This window comes from Mus pahari, chromosome 3, assembly GCF_900095145.1.
Source record: "Mus pahari chromosome 3, PAHARI_EIJ_v1.1, whole genome shotgun sequence".
Taxonomy (NCBI): Eukaryota; Metazoa; Chordata; class Mammalia; order Rodentia; family Muridae; genus Mus; species Mus pahari.
The window spans coordinates 102,625,694-102,650,447 of NC_034592.1; the positions used below are offsets into that span (position 1 = coordinate 102,625,694).

The 24,754-nt window shown below is 47.4% G+C and overlaps 3 protein-coding genes across 4 annotated transcripts in view; 1 reads left to right on the forward strand and 2 right to left on the reverse strand.

The window, feature by feature from the left end:
* The window catches only part of Dnajc17 (DnaJ heat shock protein family (Hsp40) member C17), a 36,256-nt gene extending 34,598 nt beyond the window's left edge, over window positions 1–1,658 (reverse strand). Inside the window, exon 1 of the mRNA XM_021192992.2 lies at window positions 1,557–1,658. Within this exon, the coding sequence (XP_021048651.1) occupies window positions 1,557–1,634 (78 nt within the window). The 5' untranslated portion in view covers window positions 1,635–1,658. The remainder of the gene's footprint in view (window positions 1–1,556) is intronic.
* Zfyve19 (zinc finger FYVE-type containing 19) lies at window positions 1,589–9,735 on the forward strand. 2 transcript variants are annotated; one of them, XM_021192987.1, is made up of 11 exons: window positions 1,589–2,051; window positions 3,398–3,519; window positions 3,698–3,748; window positions 4,100–4,218; window positions 4,317–4,462; window positions 4,826–4,934; window positions 7,515–7,721; window positions 8,132–8,205; window positions 8,912–9,010; window positions 9,134–9,243; window positions 9,331–9,735. In XM_021192987.1, exons 1-11 carry the CDS (start codon window positions 1,998–2,000, stop codon window positions 9,407–9,409), a joined length of 1,170 nt encoding a protein of 389 aa, XP_021048646.1. In that variant the 5' UTR covers window positions 1,589–1,997; the 3' UTR covers window positions 9,410–9,735. The 2 variants fall into 2 exon arrangements, with proteins under 2 accessions (XP_021048646.1, XP_029392512.1); XM_029536652.1 differs by having other exon boundaries at window positions 1,885–2,051; window positions 7,512–7,721; window positions 9,331–9,728.
* Window positions 9,736–10,784: 1,049 nt separating this feature from the next.
* Ppp1r14d (protein phosphatase 1 regulatory inhibitor subunit 14D) lies at window positions 10,785–23,830 on the reverse strand. Its single transcript, XM_021194920.1, has 4 exons — window positions 23,507–23,830; window positions 11,427–11,510; window positions 11,289–11,321; window positions 10,785–11,087 (listed from the first exon to the last, which is right to left on the reverse strand). The coding sequence occupies exons 1-4, from the start codon at window positions 23,762–23,764 to the stop codon at window positions 11,022–11,024; spliced, it is 441 nt and encodes a 146-aa protein (XP_021050579.1). The 5' UTR covers window positions 23,765–23,830; the 3' UTR covers window positions 10,785–11,021.
* Window positions 23,831–24,754: the final 924 nt, after the last annotated feature.

Consider the following 24,754-nt stretch of genomic DNA (forward strand, 5'->3'; position numbering starts at 1 on the left):
CTAATTACTCCTGGCTAAACTTCTTAAAAAAAAAAAAAAAAAAAAAAAGAAAGAGGAGGAGGAGGTGGAGAAGGAGGAGGGGGAGGAGAAGGAGGAAGAAGGAGTAGCAGGTGGTGGTGGCGGTGAGGATTATGATTTGGGGTTGGAGAGCTGGCCCCAGTCTGTAATGTGCCTGTCCTGTAAGCAAGAGGATCTGAATTTGGATCCTAAGCATTCAGGTAAAAAGCCTGGATCCCAAAAGCAGGGCACGGGGCATCCTAACATTTGGGAGGCAGATTTATCACTGTTGAGTTCAAAAAACAAGCCTGAGCTACATAGAAAGTTCCAAGACAGCCAGGGCTACATCAACCTTGCCTCAATATAGAGAGAGAGGGCCGGGCAGTGGTGGCGCACGTCTTTAATCCCAGCACTTGGGAAGTAGAGGCAGGAGGATTTCTGAGTTTGAGGCCAGCCTGGTCTACAGAGTGAGTTCCAGGACAGCCAGGGCTGCACAGAGAAACCCCGTGATTTAAGGGTATTTATTCCTACATCCATTTTTTACTTTAGCCAAAGCTTCAGGAAGCTTTTTGAGCAGGATGACCACAACTTTCCTGAAGAATCCAGTCACCCTGAGTTTCTGCCCCAGAGCACTCTGTCTGACACAACCATTGGACTCGCAGTCCAGAAGTATAAAGAGCATTGATAAGATCTCTTTCTTAAAAAAAAAAAAAAAAAAAGATCTCTTTCTTATTTTCCCTCTCCCCCCACCCCTTAAGACAGCTGACCTTAAACTCCACAAGAAGCTGAAGTTGACCTTAAATTCCTGATTCTCCTCCCTCCAGCGCCCAAGTGCATTACAGGCTTGTATCACTATGCCCAGCCCGGTGGGCATTAATTTCTATCCAATGAACTCCCCTGCGTATACTGTCACAATTGCCACCACAATCTAAGAGTAAATAACAGAAACCTTAAGTACATCTCGATCTGTCTCACCCCAGGCTCCTTAACCAGCACTTGAGACAAGTGGAACCCCACGCCACCTGCTTTAACCTTCTGATCCTCTTGTTTAACCCGCTAAGCAGCACGTACTGACAACAGTGGAACATCTGATACTTAAAAAGAGGAAAAGAAAACCGAGGTCTCTAGGTTCTAGGCCTCAACGTCAAACCCAGAAAACGAAGAGGGGCTGAGGAGGTAGTGAAGAGCCTAGAGACTTTTCTTCCCAGGATCCCCCTGAAGTTAAAACAGACTAAAACGAACACCTCCAGACAGACAGGTAAAACGTTCAGCATACAAATTGATGCTGCGCAGGCGCAAAAAAGCAGGCCTGGCTATCAGGTTCAACCGGCCTCCAAACAGTGTGGCAGAAGGGACAGCACGGTCACACAGTTCAGAGTCCTCAATGCCTCCCTCCCTAACGCGGTCCTCAAGTCTTTCAGGAAGTGCCCGGAGGCCCCCTTTTTAGTCATTGGCCGTCCCTCGCTCCGGGTCCAGGATAGGGCGGAGCATAGAAAGCCGGAGCCAGGCGCGCGCCAGGCGCGAGGACCAAAGAACTGCTTTGCCTATCAAGTTCTCACCTCTTTGTCTGCCGCCTTCTCCTCAATGCCTAGCAGCGCGTACAGATCCATTTGTAAGAGCTCTTTGGTCACCGCCATGGTGCTAGGCGAAACTTGAATTGATACTACAACTCCCAGGAATCTGAGCGTGCGCGTGGGGGGGGGGTTACTCGCTCCGAGTCGGCCCGAGAGCGCGCTAAGCCTCCTGGGATGATTCCTTCCGATTCACGTCTGACTGGCTGCGGAGGAGCGCTCAGCGGAGAATGAACTACGACTCCCAGCATGCCGCACTCCGCCGCCGCCCCGCCTTGGTGAAGGCAGAGTCAGATTTCCCCGCGCTGGGCCGCCTCTGGACAGCGCCGATGGGCGTGTGGGACTGGGCTGCACAACCTGAGGGTCTGAGAGGCCTGCGCTGCGCTGGTGAGAGGCTATCCTACCAATTCTGCAGCACCGACAACTGCTATGGAGAGCAGGTGCTACGGCTGTGCTGCCAAGTTCACCCTCTTCAAGAAGGAGGCGAGTGTACTCCCAGAGAGCCGAAGGGCCAAGGGAGGACGCGGGGCGAAGGGAAGGGACTTGCAGGCTAAAGACTGTTTGACGGCTTCTTTTCAGTTGCGTGGTTTTGATGAAGTAACCCAGTTAACATTTCTGTAAAGTGGGGCGGATGCCCACCCGTTTCCGGGCTAAGATGATGGTCTGATGAGGTTCAGTGAGGTGGCTCTGAGTAAAAGCCCTTGCTGCTAACCCCGATGACCTTAGTTCGACCCCCAGGACCCACATGGTGGAAGGAGAGAACTGAAAGTTATTCTCTAATCTCCACACACATGCCATGATATGCACATGCCTGCACACATACACTCACAAAGAAATAATGTAAATTAAGAAAATTTAAAGTGGCTTTGGTGAGGTGCTGGAGCTGAAAGTACCCTAGAAATTGTAAAGTTTCCAAAAGCTACAGTTTTTTCTTTTTTTAATCTCCACCTACATTCTATGCACTCCCCTTCTCTCCATCTCTGTCTTTAACGTCATCCCATGCATACCCGATGCTCTCTGTTCTGAAACCTGCCCCATCCACAGCTTGCCCTTACCCAGGATAGATGACTATACTTCCTCTTCTCCCCAGGGCACAATGAAAAAGCCTTCTTCTCAACCACACTCTCCTTGTAAGCTGCAAGGGGGCTAATGGGGAGTAAATGGACGAATTCATGGTTTGTAGGACTGGAGCTCTTACATATCAATTTTGGAGTCGGAGTTCAAATTTCAGCTGCCCTGTCTTATTCAAAGAATGGTCTAATTGAACAATCATGTAATTACTCTGGCCCCTGTTAAAATAGAGATAATACTGGTGGGCATCAGGATCAAATATGATGACCTATGTAAGTGATGATGGTTATATCAGATGATGAATTTTAAGGTGCAGGCTTAGTGCCTGGCACACACTAAGTACTTAATAATTGAAGCTATTGTTACAACCCTATCCTGAGGCGAGCCTCCCACCATCTCTGCCAGAGCAGAGGAAGCACGGGATCTGCACCCAACTCTGATTCTTTTTGTTGACGAGCCAGTGACCTAACACACAGGGCCTTGTTTGTCTTTGCACTACACCCCCATGGTAAGAAATTGAAAATGGTAGAAAGCATGTGAATTTTGCCTGAAGTTTTAACTAATTTGAACAAGACTCTGGAAACCAAGGAACTGCTGACCCCATCTCGGCCAGAACCCTAGGGACACCACTCTTCCTCCTTCCTTCAAAATCTGGTCACAACTTCAATTCCCTCTTTCTGTGAGTGCTTAGAGGGTCTCAGAGAAGAGCCATCGGGGCCGGGTGAGACATGCTTCCTCCTGCTTCATGTTTCTTGTAGTATGGCTGTAAGAATTGTGGCCGAGCCTTCTGTAATGGCTGTCTTAGCTTCAGCGCTCTGGTACCCCGGGCTGGCAACACACAACAGAAAGTCTGCAAGCAGTGCCACACAATCCTGACCAGGTGAGAGATGGGCTCGGACAAGGATTCAGACAGACATGATAATAAGTATCTGGTCAGGCCTTGTGGCCTTGTGCGCCCTGGCCAGAGATCTGCCTGGGAAGTATTTGGGGTAGAAATTACCAATGGGGAGGAGGGCAGGACTTCTGACACCATTGTCCTCTGATGTCCTCTCTCTTAGAGGGTCTTCTGACACTGCCTCCAAGTGGTCGCCACCTCAGAACTATAAGAAGTAAGTACTGAGAAGAAGACAAGTGGGGCTGGGAAAGGACAAGGACACCACGACCACGTCTCTCCTTCCAGTCTCCAGAGCAAATGGGTACAGGACAGAGAGAATGCCCACCTCTAGGCTCCTGGCTTCCCTCTTGGATCCTGAAAGCCGCTCATTAACCAGTTATCAGAAAAGGCATTTGGGAGCTCTTTCCCTGTCAGGCAAAGACCCTCCTGCTGGTCATCTGGGTTGGGCTGTGGTAACACATGAATAAAGACCACAGAAGATGGCCTGCAGAAGCCCAGATTGATTTGAGTGGGTGCCATCAGTCTTTTCATTAACCTTAAGGGTCTCTACCTCATATTCACCCAGGCGTGTGGCAGCCTTGGAAGCCAAGAAGAAGCCCAGCACTTCCCAGAGCCAAGGCCTGACCCACAAAGACCAAGCCATCGCTGAGCGCCTAGCAAGGCTTCGTCAGGAAAACAAGCCCAGTGAGTGGGAGTGGCCAGGGGACCTTTAAGAGGCACATACCAGAAGTGAGGTCTGAGCTTCCTCTGGCCCTTACAAATCCTCTCCCTACCAACTGCAGAGTCAGTACCCTCACAAGCGGAGATAGAGGCACGGCTAGCCGCACTGAAGGATGAAGTCCAGGGCTCCATTCCATCCACGCAGGAGATGGAGGATCGGCTTGCAGCCTTGCAGGGCAGAGTCCCACCTCCTCACACCGCGAGACCGGTGAGTGTGATGGCTTAGGAGAAAAGGATTTCCTAGGGCAAGCGCCCTTCACAAGCCCAGATACATGTATGATCCTATGCTTTGCAGGGACTGGTAAAGCCTCCCACCCCTACCTCCTGAGCCTTAAGCCTGCTCCTAAGCTAAAGAACAAAGGCCAAGCAGCAGGACTGAGTGCATCAACAGAGTGGATACTCAGTCCTGTTGGGAGCTGTCAGACCGACTCACCTATGTGGACTTGAATTCATCCCTTTCCTTGGGCTTTGAAAACTCTTCAGCATCCACCCCTGACTCAGACTTCTTCTGCACGCTTGGTGTGGCCTTCCCTGCAGCCCTTTCCCCACTGAGCTTCCCTCCTCCGCACAGGCATACCAGGCACCAGATACCAGGACCCAGGCCCAGCAGATGCAGGATCTGCTAACACAGTTGACAGCTGAGGTGGCTATTGATGAAAACTGCCAACCAAGAGCCTCAGGTAACTTGCCCCCTTGGCTTCTCCCAAGTCATGTCCTGCCTCTTCTGCCCACCCTTTTGGGAGGTGAATGTAAGTCAGAGAAGAGTCAACACCTTCAGTTTACTGAGTGCTAGCTCCAAAGAGCCAGCATGGGCCTCTTGCACTGGCTCTAGAATCAGATGGTGAATTTCACTTCCACCACATACGTGAGTTACCTCACCTGAGTCTTTCTCATCAGTAAACTTAAGCTATTGTACTAAAACCTATGTCCTGGGAGCGGTCATGAGGACTAAATGAATCAATACAGTAAATGCTTGGGACTGTGCCTGGCTCATAAGTACTTCGTGAGTACTCTCTGCAGTGACTGACTGCACTGACAGTGAGGACGAGGCTTCAGGGAAAAGTTAGGATCCGTTGCCTCCTCGCACCAGCCACATTTCCACTGTTCACTACCCACGTGAGCTCATGGGTCACATCATGGACAGTAGATCTAGGATGTACTATGCAGGGTTCTGACATCATAGAAGATTCTTGGACAGTGGTAATAAAATCTACAGTAGTTCCAACTAGGAATGCTTTTGAGCCTTAGACACCTTTGGATTTGGGTAAAGACATTTTCATCATCACAGTTCACAGGTCCTCCTGGATTCTGGTGGGTGGAAGATGGGGATACTGCTGGACACCCTACCGTGCAGTTGCCAGCTCCCCACCTGAAAAGAAAATATGCCCTTAAATGTATCAGTGGAACTAAGATGGATAAACTACTACAGAGAGTCTCTGTGGATAACCTCACTCATCTGATGTACGGATTACTATCAAATGTCTTCCTGCCCGTTATCTAACTTGGCTGTTACTGTTATGACCTCTTCCTGTTGTTCCCAGAAAATGCTAATTCCAGCCCTGAAAGACAGTCTAGCTAAACCTTAGCCCCTCACATTCTGATCCTCAAGCCCTAGGATAGCCACCCAACTCAGTATATGGAGGTGTATAGCTGAATTGCTACATTGTAGGTGCTTCTCTTCTCTCAGCCCTTTTTCTCCCACCCTTTAAACTTCCAACACTAGATGATAGAGAAAAAAGGATAGGGACGAAAGGAAAGAATCCCTGAATAAAGTCGGGTTGAAAAACAGCGACATTACAGGTGGCCAACTTCCTGTTGTATAGGGTGTTAAACTCCTTGGGGACAAGATTGCTCTTTGCCTTCAGAATATCTAATTCTGTCTTCTTGTTTCTTCTCTGTTTCTTGTTTCTTCTCTTCCGTTTACTACATAGTAAACAGAAATCCGCAATAACCAAAAACCCACCAACAGCCTCTCAGGGCTGTAACATTTATATACTGTCTGAAAAGTCCCCAGAATTCCAAATGTCACACACTCACAGAAACATGCTGCAGCTGCAAAATCACACCCCTGGTACAGCACAAGGCAAATCATAGTCAGTGGCTGTGGAAAATCTGAAGCAGCCCCATATTCCAAACAAAGGGATTAAAACAAAAACATATCCTTATGATATTTCTGTTTTCCAAAGGAAGCAAAATTCCAAAACTGTCACTCCCAAGGTTGATGTCTTTGAAAGACACAACTAAAATTACTAGTTTTCCAAGGTACTCTGCAGTCACAGAATTGTGAGGTAAAGGCAGGAAGATCATGAGTTCCAGGCCATCAAATGGAGGGATAGGGGCACCACCCCAGCCACAAAACCTTTGACCTACAGTTTGTCACTCCTGCAAAATCATCATCAGAGTGTCCAGAGAGACTTCATCCAGCTCCTGTGGGAATAGATGCAGACTACTCCAGACAAACATGAGGAGCAGCTCAGAGAGTGCTGCAAAGGAAGGGGAGGAAGGATCTGACGAACTAGAGAAGTCAGGGACACCCCAGAAGTACAAGACCCACAGAAAGGACTGATCGGGACTCGTGGGATCCCGTAGAGGTCTGACCTAGGTCCTCTGCATATATGCCATGGCTGAGTAGCGTGCTGTTGGTGGAGGACTCCTAACGCTGGGATCAGGGCTGTCTCTGACTCTTGCCTGCTTGTGAGACCCTTCCCCCACTACAAGGTTGCCTCCTCCCTTGCTGTGGATGGCTGGTGTCCCTGGGAGGGCTTCTCTTTTCTGAGGGGAGGTGGAAGGGGAAACTGGTATGGGACTGAAAGAAAATGAAGTTGAGGCAGAGAGATTGGCAGGCGGGGAGGGAGGGGGAAGCTGAAGTCAGGATGTAATATATGAGAGAAGAATTAAAAAAAAGAAAGAAAGTGCTCCAGGTCAGCCTGGACTTAGAGCAAACCCCTATCTTTAAAATAAATGAGTAGACGTGGAAGTGTGCACCTTCAGTCCCGGCACTTGGGACCCACGCTTGGGAGGCAGAGGTGGGCAGATCTCAGTTCAAGACCAACCTGGTCTGCAAAGTGAGTTACAGGTAGGCCAGGACTACACAGAGAAACCTTGCCTTGAATAAACCAAAAGTAAATACACCAATGAATAAAAGCCTAGTACTGAGCAATGAAAACGAAAATGTATGGTTAAACCTAGTTGAGAAGTGGCTTCCAGGATGAGATCTTGGAATTCTTCTGCCTTCCTAACTACATCACCCCTGCCAGCAGCCTCCCTCCAGAATGACCTCAACAAGGGAGCTGCAAGAAGCCAGCACTCAAATTCCCAGGGCCAGGCCAGCCAGTCTCTGGAGGAAGAGAAGAACAAGCTGCTGGCTGAGGCAGCAGTTGAGCTACAGGAGGAGAACACCAGGCAGGAACGGATCCTGGCTCTTGCCAAAAGATTGGCTGTACTGAAGGGACAGGACCCCAGCAGAGGTAAAGGCTCTAGCCAGCATCCTTATTCAAGCCCCCTGGCCAACACCTACTGCCACCACAGACTGTATTTTCCCTGACAGTGCTAAAGCAGATAAAGGGTCCCTGTACCAGAGGATATGCCATGTGCTATGCTGAGCTGTGATGTATAATGGGGGAGCAGAGAATGAGGACTCGGAGGCAGCCATATTGGGGCAGTGGAACCTTCAGTCCCCTCTGGTGCTAATGCTTCTCATTCTGCCCTCTGCTCTCAGGGCCGATGGTCCAGCCTTGCAGAGCTGGGGTAGAGAGGCAAGCAGCTTGGTTCTCAGCTCTGAACCTAGTGGCCCCAGGAACCAACAGTTCAGAAGGCAAGAGGAAAGATTTGGTGAAATCTGTTGTCTCACTTCTTGTGTTCCTGTCCCTCATTCCAGTGACCCTCCAGGACTATCACCTCCCAGACAGTGATGAGGATGAAGAGACAGCCATCCAGAGAGTCATGCAGCAGGTAGCCCTGTTAGCTGCCCAGTCACCCTGGGCTGCCTCTGCCTCCTTGCTCCGTGTTGTACCAGCCGTCTGGTCTCATGCCAGGCCTGTGCACCAGGGCCACATGAGCGGTCATTCCTTAGCACTTCTTCTAGCTGGGGTCCTGTTCTTCCTGGTGTCTTGACATAGGAAATATGCAGTCATAGGCAGGAAGGCAGTAAAGGGTGAAGTGTAGTGAGAATTCTGTACTTTTGGTTTCTTTTAAAAACACGTAAATAAGAATGAGTTTTTCTTTTAATCCCACGTGTGGGATGTGGGGCTACTTTGGACTGTCCTCACCAGCTGACCATGATTTCCCTTGTGCTCTACCAGAAGTATAGTTTTGCCACCTGCAGATAGTTTCTGCAGTTTTGTGGTTTGTAGTACCCATGATCAAAGAAGAAACAAAAGGCAATAAATTAGATCCAGGTATGTCGGTTGGTCAGTCAGTCAGTTGGTCGGTCTGTCTGTCTGTCTATCTATCTCCCTGCCTCTCCTCCCCCCCATATCCTTTTTCTCTTACCTAGTATTAGGGAAAGAAACTGAGGTGAGGAGAACCCCCAAGGTGGTAACAGATGGCAGATCAGCTACAGTGAAGAGCTGAGAAGCCAAGGCCACAAAACAAACAAATGATGGGAGGGCAACCTGTGCCTAGAGCAGGAAGTAGTTCTCTCCCTCCCTGTTCACAGCTCACTGAAGAAGCTGCCCTGGATGAGGCAAGTGGCTTTAACATCCCTGAGAAACCAGCTCCAGGATCCCGGGCCCAACCCTGCAAGGCAGAGACGGAGGTGAGCAAGATGACCTCACTCAGGCTTCCATCCCCACACTTCCCATAGACAGCCTGCCACCTGCCTCAAGGCTCCATCTCTATGGTCCCCATTCCTCTCTTCCTAAGTCCCAATCTGCTTCAGGGGCCACAGGCCGAGGAGGAAGAACTCCCCTGGTGCTGTATCTGCAATGAGGATGCTACTCTGCGCTGTGCTGGCTGTGATGGAGACCTCTACTGTGCCCGGTGCTTCCGGTGGGTGCTGGGAGAGTGTTCTGAGAGGAGAATGTTCTTGGCTTGAGGACTGCCAAGTTGTCTGACATTCACCCCTTTGTTCTGCAGGGAGGGCCATGATAACTTTGATCTTAAAGAACATCAGACTTCTCCCTACCACCCCCGACGGCCTTGCCAAGAACACTGAGGGTAACCTAATGATCTCCTGAGGTGTCAGTGCCACAGGCAACCAGCAGGCTGGGAAGACTCCTGGGCCAAGTCTCAGGGCATCCAGGGGGGCAGAAGACCCTGCTCTACTGATGGCAAACACACCCTTTTGTGAGCTTCCCAGTCCCTGGAAGGAAGAAACAATGACTCTGAGAGGGTCCGGGTGAGAGGAGGAGTCACGGCCCTCCCCTAAGAGGCTGGCCTCAAACAGAGACAGATGAAGACACCAGACTGAAGCTAAGAGTGATGCCTGAAGGGCCTAATCCTGGCTAAAGTGGATCTAATAAAATGTGTTGAGTCATTGGCCCCAGATGTTTTTTCTGTCCTGGGAATTGAACCCAGGGCCTTGCACATGCTACAGAAGGATGTTACATCCCTCATTCCAGAACCTTTCAATTATGTGTTTGTTACTGGCACTACTTGGGATTGAAACCACATCCTCATACAAACTTAGTGTGTGCTGTACCATAGACCTAAACCTGCAGGTGCCCAACACCATCTATATCTAGAACCTCATGGCCCCTGAGCTCGGGGTGTGTGAGAGGTGCTAAGAACGCAGTAGGTTAAGAACAGACTCCTGTGGGATTCATAAAAAGCTTGAGCTGTTCTGTAAGCTCCCAGCAAGGACAGTCACAGCTCCTGGTGGCCTCATTCCAAATAAGCATGAATATTCACCTTAGGGAATTGCGTTTTGTACTCAGCAAGGCTCAACTTAACCAGAAGACCCTTCTGTGTTGGATTCCTATCTGTCTAGTACTTATTAATGAGTGTAGGAACAGTGCATATATATCCGGCTTCCTCTACTCACAGACCTGGCTCCTGTCCCAACTAGTGTACCTCAAAGGCCCAACAATGTCTATCTTCAGCCATCTGGCTCAGTCTCTCACAATCCCTTTCACTTCTCTGCATATCCTCTGTTTCTTTCCTTCCTGTCCTGCACAGGAGCTAATCCAAGAAGAGAGTGCTATCCAAGGAAGCCTGCTACACTGTGGAGGAGGAATCAGCCTCCCTAGATGCTCCTGTGAGACCCAGTGAGGTGCTTCCTGTTGGCTCTTTGGCAGAATTCTAAACTTGTCTCTGCCAGTTAGGCCCTCCTTGTTGGTGACACCAGGATACTGTGTGCTTTACTAACATGGCCTCTAGGCCTCACTATTCCAATCTCTTCAAATCCAAGCTATGTTCTCTGTCTTTGCATTCCCAACACCTGTTGGCATGGAGATGGGAGATGATGGTGGGTGGATGATGGATGCATGGGTTCACGATGTGGATAGAACCATGTGACTTAGGACATTGGTCTTCCAAGATATTACTTCCCGTCTCCCATCCTCAGTTTAGATATGCGCCACACTCCCTTATTCTGGGCTTCTAAAGGTTTATCTTGGCTGCTAAGGAAAGCATTACACAAAACTACAGCTGACTCCCAGAGAGCCCAACTGAGAGCCAGCTGAGACTGCATATGCAAGTGTGGGCTATTCAAGTGTCTCTCTTTGTCTTCTGCAGCCCTTGTCAGCATCCAAGACCATTCAGCCAGTATCCAGGTCAGGGGTGTGAATCCTGGCAATGCTGAGGCTTCAGAAGATGGTCCCTCAGGATTATTTCGAAGGCCTGCTGAGTCTCCGAAGTCTCTTGAGTTGACTGAGTAGCTCAGAGATAAAAGGCTGAGGGAGAGAGAATGCTGAGATCAAGGCAGGAAATCACAGTCACAATGCTGTCCTCCTTAATCTGTCTTCCCACTGTCCCCAGAGCAAGAAATGGAAAGAATGATCAAGGGCCAAGCATTCCTCTCAAAGGCTCCTCTCTATTTCTCATAGCCTTCCCTGTAAGTCTTCCTCCTAATGCAGTTACAGAATGTGCCTTACCTCTCTGTTGCCTGGGCAGTCTTGGAGGATGGCCTGAGGAAAAGAGACAAAGTTGAACTGAACCATGTATTTCCCCACAAGCCCCCACCAGTCTCCCAAGAACCCTCCCTAGGCTCCAAGCCCAGCTTCCCCTCCTACCTCCAGCTGAGTCCTTTGATCTTCTGTTGACAAGTCCATGAGAGCTTCCAGATCAATCTCGGGCTCAGAAGACTCTTCTTGACCCTAGTTGACAGTGACAGACATCTGAGCACCTGGTGCTAGATCGGCAGTTACTGACAGGACTCACCCATCTCTTCCTTCATCTGCTGATCTTCATACTGATTCCCCCTTCAGCTAACTCACAAGGACCATTGATTTTCCTATTGATAAAGGTTTACTAGGTACCTACTATATCCCATGCAAAGTGTTAAGAGTTATACCAAGCTGGGTGTGGTGGAGCAAGCCTTTATTCAAACCCAGCACTCAGTAGGCAGAGGCAGGCAGATTTCTGAGTTCAAGGCCAGACTGGTCTACAAAGTGAGTTCCAGGACAGCCAGGGCTATACAGAGAAACCCTGTCTCGAAAAAAAAAAAAAAAAGTTATACCAAAAGAGTATACATGTTCCTGTACTCTCAGTGTCTAGGCTAAGGACAGAGGATCATGAGTTTCAAACCAACCTAAGCGCCATAGTGGGAAAAGGAGGGGGAATGCCTTGAGATGGCTCAGCAGATCAGAGCCCTTTGCTGCTCTCCCAGAGGACCTGAATTACATTCACAGCACCCCATGGAGGCTCACAACTGTTTACAACTCCCATTCTCCTGCTTCCTGTTCCTTTTTTCTGGAGTCTTTGAGTACTCACATTTGGAGAACAGATATGCATGCAGTTAAAACACCTATACACACAAAATAATAAGATGTTTTCAGGGTGTGGTGATAACTCTAATCCATCACTCAGGAAGCAGAGGCAGGTGGACATCTGTGAATTCAAGGCTAGCTGGCCTGGCATGTAGAAAGACCAGTTTTAACAACAAAGCCTTGTATATGAAATATACAGTATAAGTTGATCCACAGAGACGAAGTAGATCTGTTCTTGCCTAGGACTGGAACCTCATGGAAGGGAATGTGGGGTGACTATTAATACACTGGGACCAAGGGAATAAAGTATTCTAAAGTCAGGTTGTGGAAACCTTTGCTTAAACCCATGAGATAAGCCGGGCGTGGTGGCGCATGCCTTTAATCCCAGCACTCAGGAGGCAGAAGCAGGCGGATTTCTGAGTTCGAGGCCAGCGTGGTCTACAAAGTGAGTTCCAGGACAGCCAGGGCTATACAGAGAAACCCTGTCTCGAAAAACCAAAAAAAAAAAAAAAAAGAGAGAGAGAGAGAGAGAGATACAGAACAGCGTGGCTTTGTACACTTTAAAAGGTGCGTGAATTAGCTGGACGTAGTGGCACATGACTTTAATCCCAGTACACAGAGGCAGAGGTAGGAAGAGCTCTTTGAGTTTGAGACCAGCCAGATCTATAGAGTAAGTACCAGGCCAGCCAGAGCTATATGACTGACAATACGATCCTGCCCTTGAAAAGCCTACAGATAACTGACAGAGCAGTTACAATAGATGGTAACAGCCAGATGCCTTGATAAGAGAACACAGGAGCCCATGGGAAGGAAGGCTCACACATGACCACAGGAGCCCATGGGAAGGAAAGCTCACCAACCCAGGACTCTGGAAAATTCCTGGAAGAAGCCATTTCTAAATCTGGAGCATAAGAAGTAACCAGATAACTGGGTAGTTCTGTCAGTGGAGTTCTTGTAGAGTATGCACAAAGCCTTGGATTCAGGCCTCAGAACCAGCATAAAACCAGAATACCCTTATAATCCCATCACTTGGGAAAGAGACATAGATAAATAGATAGATAGATAGATAGATAGATAGATAGATAGATAGATAGATAGATAAAAAGAAAGAAAGAAGTGGGACTTTCTGGTTTCATTAGAGACACAGTTTTGTCATGTGATGTTTTTCTGGAAACTATCTTTTTTTTTTTTTTTTGAGACATGGTTTCTCTGTGTAGCCCTGGCTGTGCTGAAACTCACTCTATAGACCAGGCTGGCCTCAAACTCAGAAATCTGCCTGCCTCTGCCTCCCGAGTGCTGGGGATTAAAGGCATGTGCCACCACCTCCCAGCTTCTGGAAACTATCTTATAAGAGGATGTTTTGCTGAGAACAGACACTTGGTGTTTTTCTGGAAGCTGTTTGGTGAATGGTCGTGTGATGTTTTGCTGGAGCAGATGCTTGAGAGGACACAGGATGTTTGGGAAAAGTCTAAGTATGACCCAACAGTGGATGATGCTATGGCATTGATTCGCCTTGCATTCTTCACTGGTCTTTGTTTGTCATAACTCTGTAGAGAGAAACACACCAAAGAACTTCTGGTTGTGTTCTGGCTGCTTCTTGTCGCTTCAGTGAAGCCTCCTCAAGGTTTCTTCTGGATTGAGCTGCTACTGCTGATTCCTGTTGATATTTTGCTAGTGGACCGGACTGCTGACAATAAAGACTGGAATCTCCCCAAGAACTACTTCTAACCAGGTCTATGCCCCACTCCCCGTCCTATTAGCCATCTTCCTCCCCTACCTTTGGTTGGTGGGCTATAAGGGAGGTTGAAGCGTTTAAGAACCCTTATTAAAGTAGGTTTTGAAAAAATATAAGCCTACAATAAGTAAACAAATAAACAAACCAACTTCATCAAATCCTGATGCTTAGGGTCAAGGCGGGGGTGGGAGGGCTCAGCAGATAAAGGCACTTGCCACAGGCTGATTACTTCTGGTTGATCCCCAGATTCCACAGTGGGAGGAGAAAATGAATTCTCTGAAAGTTGTCCTTTGATCTCTACATATGAATAATAACACATGCGTGCACACACTCTGACACAAATCACAAATATATGAACAGACACAATAATAAATTTTAGAAAACAAAAAAACAGCAGGTGTGGTGGTGCACACCTTTAATCCCAGCACTTGGGAGGCAGAGGCAGGCAGATTTCTGAGTTCCAGGCCAGCCTGTTCTACAGAGTGAGTTCCAGGACATCCAGGAACCCTGAGAAACCATCTCGAAAAACAAACAAACAAACAGAGTCAATGCAGGAAGATTAGAAATTCAAGGTCATCCTAGGCTATATAGAAGGTTTGAGACTAGCCTGGGCAGCTAGGCAGAAGGCTGGAGAGATAACATCTGAAGTGCTTGCTACACCGGCATGAGGGCCTGAGGCTGATTCTCAGCACCACATCAAAAGGTAGCCTGTGTCAAGTGCCTGCAATCCCAGAGCCGGAGGCAGAGCTCAGTGTATCGCTCGGACTTGCTGGTCTGCTAGCCTTGCCTACAAACTAACAAGCCCTCAGTCCCAGGGAGAGACCCTGTCTCAAACATACAAGGGTGGACAGGACTGGAAAAATGTCTCAATGTTTAGGGGCACCCGCTGTTCTTGCAGCATCCTCATCAGGCAGCCCACAAGCCCCTATAACTCCAGGATCTGCCACTCTCTCAGCATGGACACTGCACGCCTGAGGTATATAAGTATGAATGATGGTAAAACAATCCTACACATAAAATAGGAACAAATGTTTTAGATGTGTTCATTTTCTTTTATATGTATAAGTGTTTTTTGCCTGCATGTATGTGTGTATACCATGGTGTCTGTGGCAGTCAGATGTGCCACATCCCTTGGGACTGGAGTTATGAATGGTTATAAGCAACCATGTAAGTGCTGGGAACTGAACCTGGGTCCTCTGTAATAACAAGAAGTGAGCCCAAACTCAGCCATCTCTCCAGTTACACACACAAAAAGTAATTTAACAAAGAGTAGACAAGCCGGGCATGGTGGCACATGCCTTTAATCCCAGCACTTGGGAGGCAAAGGCAGGCAGATTTCTGAGTTTGAGACCAGCCTGGTCTACACAGTGAGTTCCAGGACAGTCAGGACTACACAGAGAAACCCTGTCTCAAAAAACCAAAAAAAAAACAAACAAACAAAAAAAAGAGTAGACAGCTCCTGAGGAGTGACATCTGAAGTTGACCTATAGCCTGCACATGAGCGCTCATGCACATGTGCACGCATGTGCGCACACACACACACAGAGCAATAATAAATAATAACAAATTAATAATAGAATAAAATGTGAGGCATGGCTGTACATACCTGTTATCTCAATATTTTGGCTAAAACAGGAAGCCAGCCTGAGCTACATCATTCCTTCCAGGCCAGTTTGGGCTACAGGAGACTCTGGGCTGGGCAGTGGTGGCACATGTCTCTAATCCCAGCACTTGGGAGGCAGAGGCAGGCGGATTTCTGAGTTCGAGGCCAGCCTGGTCTACAGAGTGAGTTCCAGGACAGCCAGGACTACACAGAGAAACCCTGTCTCGGGGGGAAAAAAAATGGAAGAAGACTCTGTTTCAAGAACAGAACAGGTGCTGGAGAGATGGCTCAGTGGATTTGAGCAGTAGTTGCTCTTCTAATGGATCTGGGATCAATTCCCAACATGCACATGGTGGCTCACAACTGTTTGTGACTCCACTACCAGGAGATCCAACAACATCATCTGACTTCTTCAGGTGCCAGATAGAAACATTCATACATATAAAAAATAATTAAAAAAAAAAGAAGTGAACAATATTTCTAGACATTGGACAATAAGGACCTTGGGGCTGTGAACCAAGAAAGAACAGAAACAAGAGATTCCTTCCCAGGAGCAACTGAAGACCCACCCCAGAGGCCAGAAGACCCAAGTGATGTCACTGAAGCCATGCGACAGAGAGCAGACCTGGAGAAGGTGGAGGTAGCTACAAGTCACTGGGCTGATTTCTGGGAAGGATCGTTAAGCAGAAAAAGAACTGGGGCATTCGTCAGAGGAGACACTCTTGAGTTTGGGCTGATGGCTAAGATGGCCTTCAGGACTAACTGTGAGGCACTGAAGGCATGGAGGTGGGCTGTTCTCACACCTGATCCAGGACTGGACACAAATCACATCTGAGCAATGAGCTGAACACTTATTGTTGCTCATGCAGGAACTCAATAGAGACCTCAAAAATGTCATTCTGTACTGGATGCCAATGAGTCCCTGGATTAAAGGCAACTTTGGACTAACTCCAACAAAGCTTAGATAAAAGTCTCAGGTCCACAAGTAATACCACCAAATAAAACAAACCTCAAGAATCCTGAACCCCTAGAACAAAGTTGTTGGGTTTTTTTTTTTTAATTTCTGGTTTTTTGGTGGGTTTTTTGTTTGTTTGTTTGTTTGTTTGTTTATTGTGGCTACCTTGGCTGGGTTGATGACGCAGACACTAAGACCACACTAGGCAGCTCAGAGCAGCCTGTAAATGTAGCTCTGGGGAGTTGATGCCTCTGGCTTGTAAGGGCCCCCAGTACTCATGTACACACCCACACATAGACATGGACACGACCAAAAATAAAAGATAAATCTTAAAACATATCCAGCTAAAACATTCAATTCACAGTGTCCAGAACCCAATCATGTTGGATATAATTCTGTGATGGAGAACTTGAAAAGCATGGGAGAGAAGCCCCGAGCTTTGCTTGATTTCCAATATCTCACACATACACACACACACACACACACACACACACACACACACACACACACCAAAATTCTCAGAAATGTTAGATATGATGGAGTTTCTAGGTAGGGAAACAAGAAAAATAGAAGATAAGAAATCCAAATGAAGTCTAGGCCTGTGGTATACTCTTGGAACGTTAGCACTCAAAGGCTGAGGCAGGGGAATCAGGAATTCAAAGCCCACCTGGACAATTTAGTAATCCCCTATCTCAAAATCAAGAGTAAAAGGCTGGCAAAGGGGTGGCCAGGAATGCAGCTGAGGTGGTAGAGTGCTTGCCTAACATGCACAGGCTCTGGGTTTATCCCCAAGTTGGGGATGGAGCTTGAAGGTGTTGGACCCAGGCCAGGGGAGTCAGGTTATCCCAAAAAACAAGAGAGGCTTTCTTGTTGTAAAAGCATGAGGCAGTTTAATGGTGGGGCCCCGGGCCGATGCATACCCCACGCAAGAGNTAGAGGCATCGACCCTGAGACTCAAAAGCTAGGGGTTTTTATAGGGAGTTATAGGGAGAGGGTTGGGGGATTTGGGGGGAACTTGGCACAGCTTCACACAATTGGCTTGATNACAAGTCAGTAGAATAATACATGCAGGTTGTAGCATCAACAATTCCAAGGAGGGTCAGTGAGACCCAGGCCGCCAGATGGCCAATGAGTCAATCAAAAAAATAACCCAAAACAGTTCCTGTGTTTATGTCTATCCTTGGGCCCACCCATCCTCAGGAATGTCCAAACAAGCGGCTCTCCTGGACATGCCTGGACTTGTTATTGTAAAATCTTCAGCTAGGCCTTCAGGGCCTGTCAGGCCTCAGGTCTTCAAGTTCCTAATAATGCCCTACTTGTCTCATGTTATACTTTTGACTATAAGTTCTTTGCTTTTCTTGAATTCAATTCCTTTCAAAGGGTTAGGAGTTCAAGGCCATTCTCAGTTCCATACTGAGTTTGAAGCCAGTTTTGGCTAAATTAGATCCTATCTCAAAACAAACAAACAAACAACAAACCAACATAACAATAACAAAGCCCAGATAAACAGACAAGCAGACAAATGGATTAAATGGATGGAACCTAGTGGTAAAGGTCTTGTTTTGCCTCTTATACATGAGGTCCTGAGTTTAATCTTTAGTACCTTTCATAGTAATAGTAATAATAATAATAAAAAATCAATAAAACCTATAAAAATGTGTGGTGGCACAAGCCTATAATCCCAGCACCCAGGAAGCAGAAGCAGGAACTTTGCTGAAAGTTTGAGGCTAACCTGAGCTACAAAGTGAATTCTAGGCCAACCAGGGCTACACAGCAAGACTATTTCAAAACACCAAGAATAAAATAAAAGAAGCATGGAAAGCCCCCAGAAGTGATCTTATCTTAAATAAAAGCTTTACCTGATGGGATTAACAGCATATTTAGTTCTGCAGAAAAATAGTTTGAGATCAGCCCAGGGTGTGGCCACAGAGTAGGAGGTAGAACAGATCCTTGGCCTGCCTATCATCCATCACCTAACACTTGGGGATCAGAATCTCAGAGGGCAGGGGAAGAGCCAGGGCACGTGATACCTGCCTGTGATGCCAGCTACTCTGAAGTCTTGGTTTCAAGGCTATCTTAGGCCATAAAGCAAGATCCTGTCTCAAAACTAAATACATCATTATAAAGGTTAGGATTTGGGGGCCACTGAGGTGGCTGAGTGGCTGGAGTGTTTGCTGCACAGACCGGACAACCTGAGTTTGAGCCCTGGGATCTACACAAAAATGGAAGGAGAGGCGACTAGAGAGATGGCTCAGTGGTTAAGAGCACTGACTGCTTTTCCAGAGGTCCTGAGTTAAATTCCCAGCAACCACATGGTGGCTCACGACCATCTGTAATGGGATCTGATGCCCTCTTCTGGTGTGTCTGAAGAGAGCAATGGTGTACTCATATACATAAAATAAATAAAATTTTTAAAAAATGGAAGGAAAAAATCAACCTCACCAAGTTGTCTCCTCTCCACACTGTGGCAAGAACTCCCACATATATATCTATCATGTGCATACACACATACACAATTTTTTAAAGTTTATGTTTGCTTTTATAAAAGACTCCTGACCCTGAAACCATTACTATCCCATGTATGTATTCAATATATGTTGAACATGATTGACGCTACAGTAAAATGTTGATAAAAGAGGAGTGTATCACAGTCCCAATATTCTTTCTTTCCAATCCTTTCATCCCTAGTGCCAAGGTCTTGCACATGCCAAGCACATGCCCTGTCACTGAGCTCCACCCTCAGCCCCTCACATATGTTGTGAATTCCCAGAGAAAAACAGCCCTGAAATGGAAACTTAGTTTCTTTGGAAAGTCAGTTGTGTCCGATGGTGTTTTGCTGGGACAGACACAAGAAAGAGTGTTTTCCTGAGGGGACACAGGTGAGATGCTTTGCTAAGGCAGACACATGAAGGGACGTTTTGCTGAAGCAGACACAGGCAAAAGGTTGTTTTGCTAAAGCAAACTTGTAAAAGGATGCATGATGTTAGGAAGGCCCAATGGACGGTAGATGATGCTGGATGGTATTGGTATGACTTGCCATTCCTTAATGGTCATTCTATGTCATGACTTCATAGAAAGAAATGCACCAAAAAACTTCTGGTGGTGTTCTGGTGGGTTCGTGCAGCTTCCTCAGACCTGGGCCAATTGGCAGAGAGATGTCAACTGAAGCAGACTCACATGGAGTTTTGCTAATTCAAACAACTTTGCTAACTCACATGGTAGGCAAGACCTACGAGAGGACATGTGATGTCTGGAGGGAGCATAAATAGGACCCAGTGGACAGTGATGGGGGCTTGCATAGCTAGTTTTACAATGTATTGTTGGTCCCATGTCTTCACTGATCTTCACTTCACTGAGAAGCACATCAGAAAACTCCTGGCGTCCCTACTGGTCCTGGTGGCTCCTGCTGACTTGTGCCAATTTGGCTGAAGCCTGACTATTTCTGCTGGATCATGCAACCACTGTTGATTCATGTTTGCTATTCTGACAGTACTGAACTGGACTGCTGGTATATATCCTGACAACACAGATTGGATTAGCTACAAAAAGTTATTTCTAAACACTTCTCCCATATCCTAATAACTCTTCTTTTCCACTACCTCTTATGGGTGGTGGGCTAGAAGAGAGGCTAAAGCATTTAAGAACCATTATTATTATTATTATTATTATTATTATTATTATTATTATTATTATGGCTTTTCAAGACAGGGTTTTAATCGTCCTGGAACTCACTCTGTAGAGCAGTCTGGCCTCGAACTCAGCCTGCCTCTGCCTCCCGAGTGCTGGGATTAAAGGTGTGCGCCACCACCACCTGGCAGAAGAACCCTTATTAAAAGTAGGTTTTAAAGAAATGGAAGGGGCTGGTGAGATGGCTCAGTGGGTAAGAGCACCCGACTGCTCTTCCGAAGGTCCGGAGTTCAAATCCCAGTAACCACATGGTGGCTCACAACCATCCGTAACTTCTTCTGGAGTGGCTTAAGACAGCTACAGTGTACTTACATATAATAAATAAATAAATAAATCTTTAAAAAAAAAAAAAAGAAAAGAAATGGAAGACAACACAGCCGCACTGAGATGAACAAGTGTGATAAGCCTGTGACACTGTTACATGTAACAGAGCCAGCCTGGGCTTGATTTGAACCCCTTCCTTAGACCATGGAGACTAGCAATGGAGAAGAGCCCAGATGTGCTAACTGTATACTTCATCGACAATACTTGGAGTGTTGTTGCTGTTGTTTGAGGCAGGGTGTTACTATATAGAAAATACTGATCTCAAACTCACAAAAATCTCTCTGCCTGTGTCTGCTTCTTGATTGCTAAGAATAAAGGCATGCCCCACCATGTCCAACAATACTTTTTTTTCTTTTTCTAGATTTATTTATTATATGTGAGTACACTGTAGCTGTCTTCAGACACCCTAGAAGAGGGCATCAGATCTCATTACGGATGGTTGTGAGCCATCATGTGGTTGCTGGGATTTGAACTCAGGACCTTTGGAAGAGCAGTCAGTGCTTTTAACCGCTGAGCCATTTCTCCAGCCCCCAACAATACTTTTTAAAAAAATTATTATTATTGTTATTGTGTGATGGGGAAGTGCCATGGTCAGAGGACAACATTGTGGAGTTGGTTTTCTCTATCTACCTTTATATGGGTACAAGGGAGCAAACTCATGCTCTCAGGCTGTGTGGCAACTGCCTTCACCTGCTGCATCATCTCAGTGGACCCAACAATACTTTCGATTTACTTACATAGTTTGTGCTATATTCCCAATTCTTTGGTGTATTTTTATTTCAAGATAGAGTCTCAATAAATCGCCCAAGCTAGTCTTGAACCTGCAATGTTCCTGCCTCAGTCTCCTCAGTAGCCGGTTTACAGGCCTGTGCCACCAGGTCTGACAGCCACATATTTTTAAAAAGTTATTGTTTTAAAATGTCACTGCCTCAACAGGAGTGTGTTCCAGCCATTACCAGGAAAATCCAGAATTATGGAATTATAGGAAGTTGACTCTTGGTCCATGGTGTCCCCTGCTGCTATGCACATTAGCTTTAGTGCAGCACTTAGCAAGCAGAGGTAGATAGAGCTCTTGGTAGATATCAGGGGACTGAGTGGTATGGGAGTGGGAAAAGTCAGAAGAGAGTGTGGACAAACCCTTTCAGGGGCCAGATGAGAAGTTAAAAAGGGGGGTGGGGATAGAAGTAGTGTATGGAGCCGGGCTTGGTGGCGCATGCCTTTAATCCCAGCACTCGGGAGGCAGAGGCAGGCTGATTTCTGAGTTCGAGGCCAGCCTGGTCTACAGAGTGAGTTCCAGGACAGCCAGGGCTATACAGAGAAACCCTGTCTCGAAAAACCAAAAAAAAAAAAAAAAAAAAAAAAAGAAGTAGTGTATGGAGCCTGTTGTTAATGAGAGGTCTCCTTAAATGTACAACTGACTAAGCCAAATCTTTGGGCTACTTCTAGAGAACAGAAGTTGCAGGAGCCCCAGATTATGTGTATCCCCAGATTTCATTTCTCACAGACTCCAGGCTAGGCTACACACCCACGGGGACATCGGTCCTCTGAGGAAGGAAGGCTGAGTATCATTAAATAAGAGGCACATCCCTGTACGCGTCAAGGTGGGCAGGATAGGCCATGGAGGGGCACTGGGAAGACAGAACAGAAGCTGGGTATGCTGGGAGTTGCTGTACCTCTGTCAAGATGCCCAGCCACCTGGAGCTTCCTGGGCACTTAGTCGATTCCTGCTGGCACCTTTGGACAGTTGCCATGGAAACAACAGGGCAGGTGTTTTATGCCAGTCATTGCCTGGGAGCAGTCCTCCCACATGCCTTGTTTCCCAGTATTATGGGCACATTATGATATAGCCTCCCTCCCCCATCCTCGCCTTGTAAAGTGGGTTCTTTGGCTGCTGCCTTTCTCGGTTGCTTGGCAGGACTTGCCCTGAGATGTCTGAAATATGAGACTTTTTGTTCAAGGGCACATGAAACCCTTTGAAACCGAAACTTAGCCAGTGGGGAGGAGCTGGAAGTAGTAAAGTGGGGGTGGCTGGAGGTGCCCTGCAAAACCAGAGTAGACAGGGTCCAAGAAAGCTTACTTCTCTAGCTCCCAGCTCCGAAGCATCTCTCTACCCTCTACAAGCACGCTAAGGATGTTTCGGCAGACCAGCCATGTGTGCACTAGACAGGCACAGGACACAAACATTCTACCCATTGAGCTGCATCTGCAGCCCTGAGTCTCAACTCTCAGCTGTAAGACAACAGCTACCCACTGGAGCTTGGGGGAAGGTAAAATCAAATAATGCATGTCCAGGCTTTGCATTGTGGCTAAGACATTGTAAAGAAGTCAAAACCTTATTCCTGATGGAGCAGTTGTTCCTACTCTGGGATCAGAGTTGACAGAGTCTACGTGAGAACTACTTACTACTTTGCCCCATGACCAGGGCCAAGATCCATCCTTCCTGGGGTTGAGGTTGAGGAAAGGCAGCCGGAGCCACACAGTCCAAGCCAGTGGAGGTCACTGTGTCAGTGTCCCTTGGCTGTTCTCACTGTCCAGCTCTGCCCATCCTGAGATAGTGGGGCTGGGCCACATCTGTGCTGACAATATGGTTCACGAGACCATCAGCACTTTAAGCATTCCTATGTGACTTGGGATCTAAATGTTGAATTTTATCTCATCTTAATTCATTTAAAACTAAAAGCCGCGGTACTGGTAGGGACAGTATTGGACAATGTGGCTTTATGCATGAATGTACATTGAGGAGACATAAAGCAACGAAGCCTGGTCAAGCATTCACTCTTCAGCTGTCACGTAAATCTGAGAAAGTCTCAGCAAAGAGATATATCAGGCATGGGTAGCCCCGTTATATAGCTCAGAAACTGAGTCTAGGAAATTTCTAGAAATGAAATCAGGCGTTTTCCATAGCACAAAGTGGTTACAGAGGAGGGCGAGACTCTTCTTCCGTCTGAAGACGCATGCTCCATGACAGCACTTCAGAGCAGCCCCCAGCCCTTCTGGAAGTCTCTAAGGAAGCTCTCGGAACCTCGGGACCCAAGCCCAGATCCATCCATAGTCTCCAACAGCCCCCTCAAGCTACCCACCTGGAAGAGTTCCTGGATCTGAGCATCTATCCACTGCTCCATCTCCAGCCAGCGCTGCAGATGACCCCGGTCATACTTCACCGTCAGCCGGCTGGGTCTCCGGGACCTGGGCAACTTAGAAATGTCCAAGTGAGTCTTTGAGTCTGAGTCTGTGGATGATGCCCTCCTTCTCTTCTCAGAAGCCCAGTGGACCTTCTTGTCTGGGTTGTCTGTGCTAGGGTTGGGAGATGTACAGGAGGCAGGGCTTGAAGACAGCATGGAGAGATCTGACTGTGCAAGGAGCTGGGAGAAACTGCCAGTCTAGGCAAGAGAATAGAGGGAAATGAGGGGACAGAGAATGGAGGGAGAGGCCCACAAGGAAGAAAGGAGGCGGGAAGAGGGCCAAGGCTCTTGGGAGGGGCAGGGGTCAAAGATCAATAGGTCTTTAGTTAGTGCTGGGAATGAACTTCCCAGCTTCTCTCTGCCAGCCGTGGCCGTGTCCCAGCCTCCATTCTGCAGCTGCCGGAGCCCACGGGTAACATAAACCTCAAACAAGCAAAGGTCAAGAGGCTAGCAAGCCTTGCAAAGAGGGAGAAGGAGCCTTAGAGTGCTGAGGGGTGTGGGGCTCCCACCTGTCTTCCGTGAATAGCTCTAGACGCGCGGTGACGAGGCTCAATCACCTGAAGTTCCAGAGCATCCTATCTTCTGGGAACTAGATAGTCTACTGCAGGCCTAAGCAGCTGTGGCCGGATAACTCCGGTTCCTGCAGGGGTAGGATTCCTCCTCAGGGTGAGGTGCTACCGAGGGCAATCTCAGCCAGTGCATAGAGTTCTCAGATGGCTACTTCTGTCCTGTGTCTGGGTGTGTCTGGATATTGGCTCTGCTGCTGTGATTGTTCAAGGCAGATTTATGCAGCCTGGTCTACAGGACCTGTTGTCATTCTTGGAAGCCAAGTTTATGGTCATGTGACCCTCCCCTGATTCAGCTTCTTCCTGATAAAAGACCTGACTTTACATAGGAATCTTGGACTGGTAAACAAGCTTGCCATTTAAAAGTACTTTCATTTATTCAGTCCTTTATAAGAAAAAATTTAAATAACTTAATGTCTGAGAAGACTGGGTATTTGTGGTTCATTTTGTCTTGTTTTTTGTTTTAATGAACAGCTCAGAAAAACAGATGGAAGAAAGAAAGAAAGAAAGAAAGAAAGAAAGAAAGAAAGAAAGAAAGAAAGAGAGAGAGAGAGGAGAGAGAGAGAGAGAGAGAGAGAGA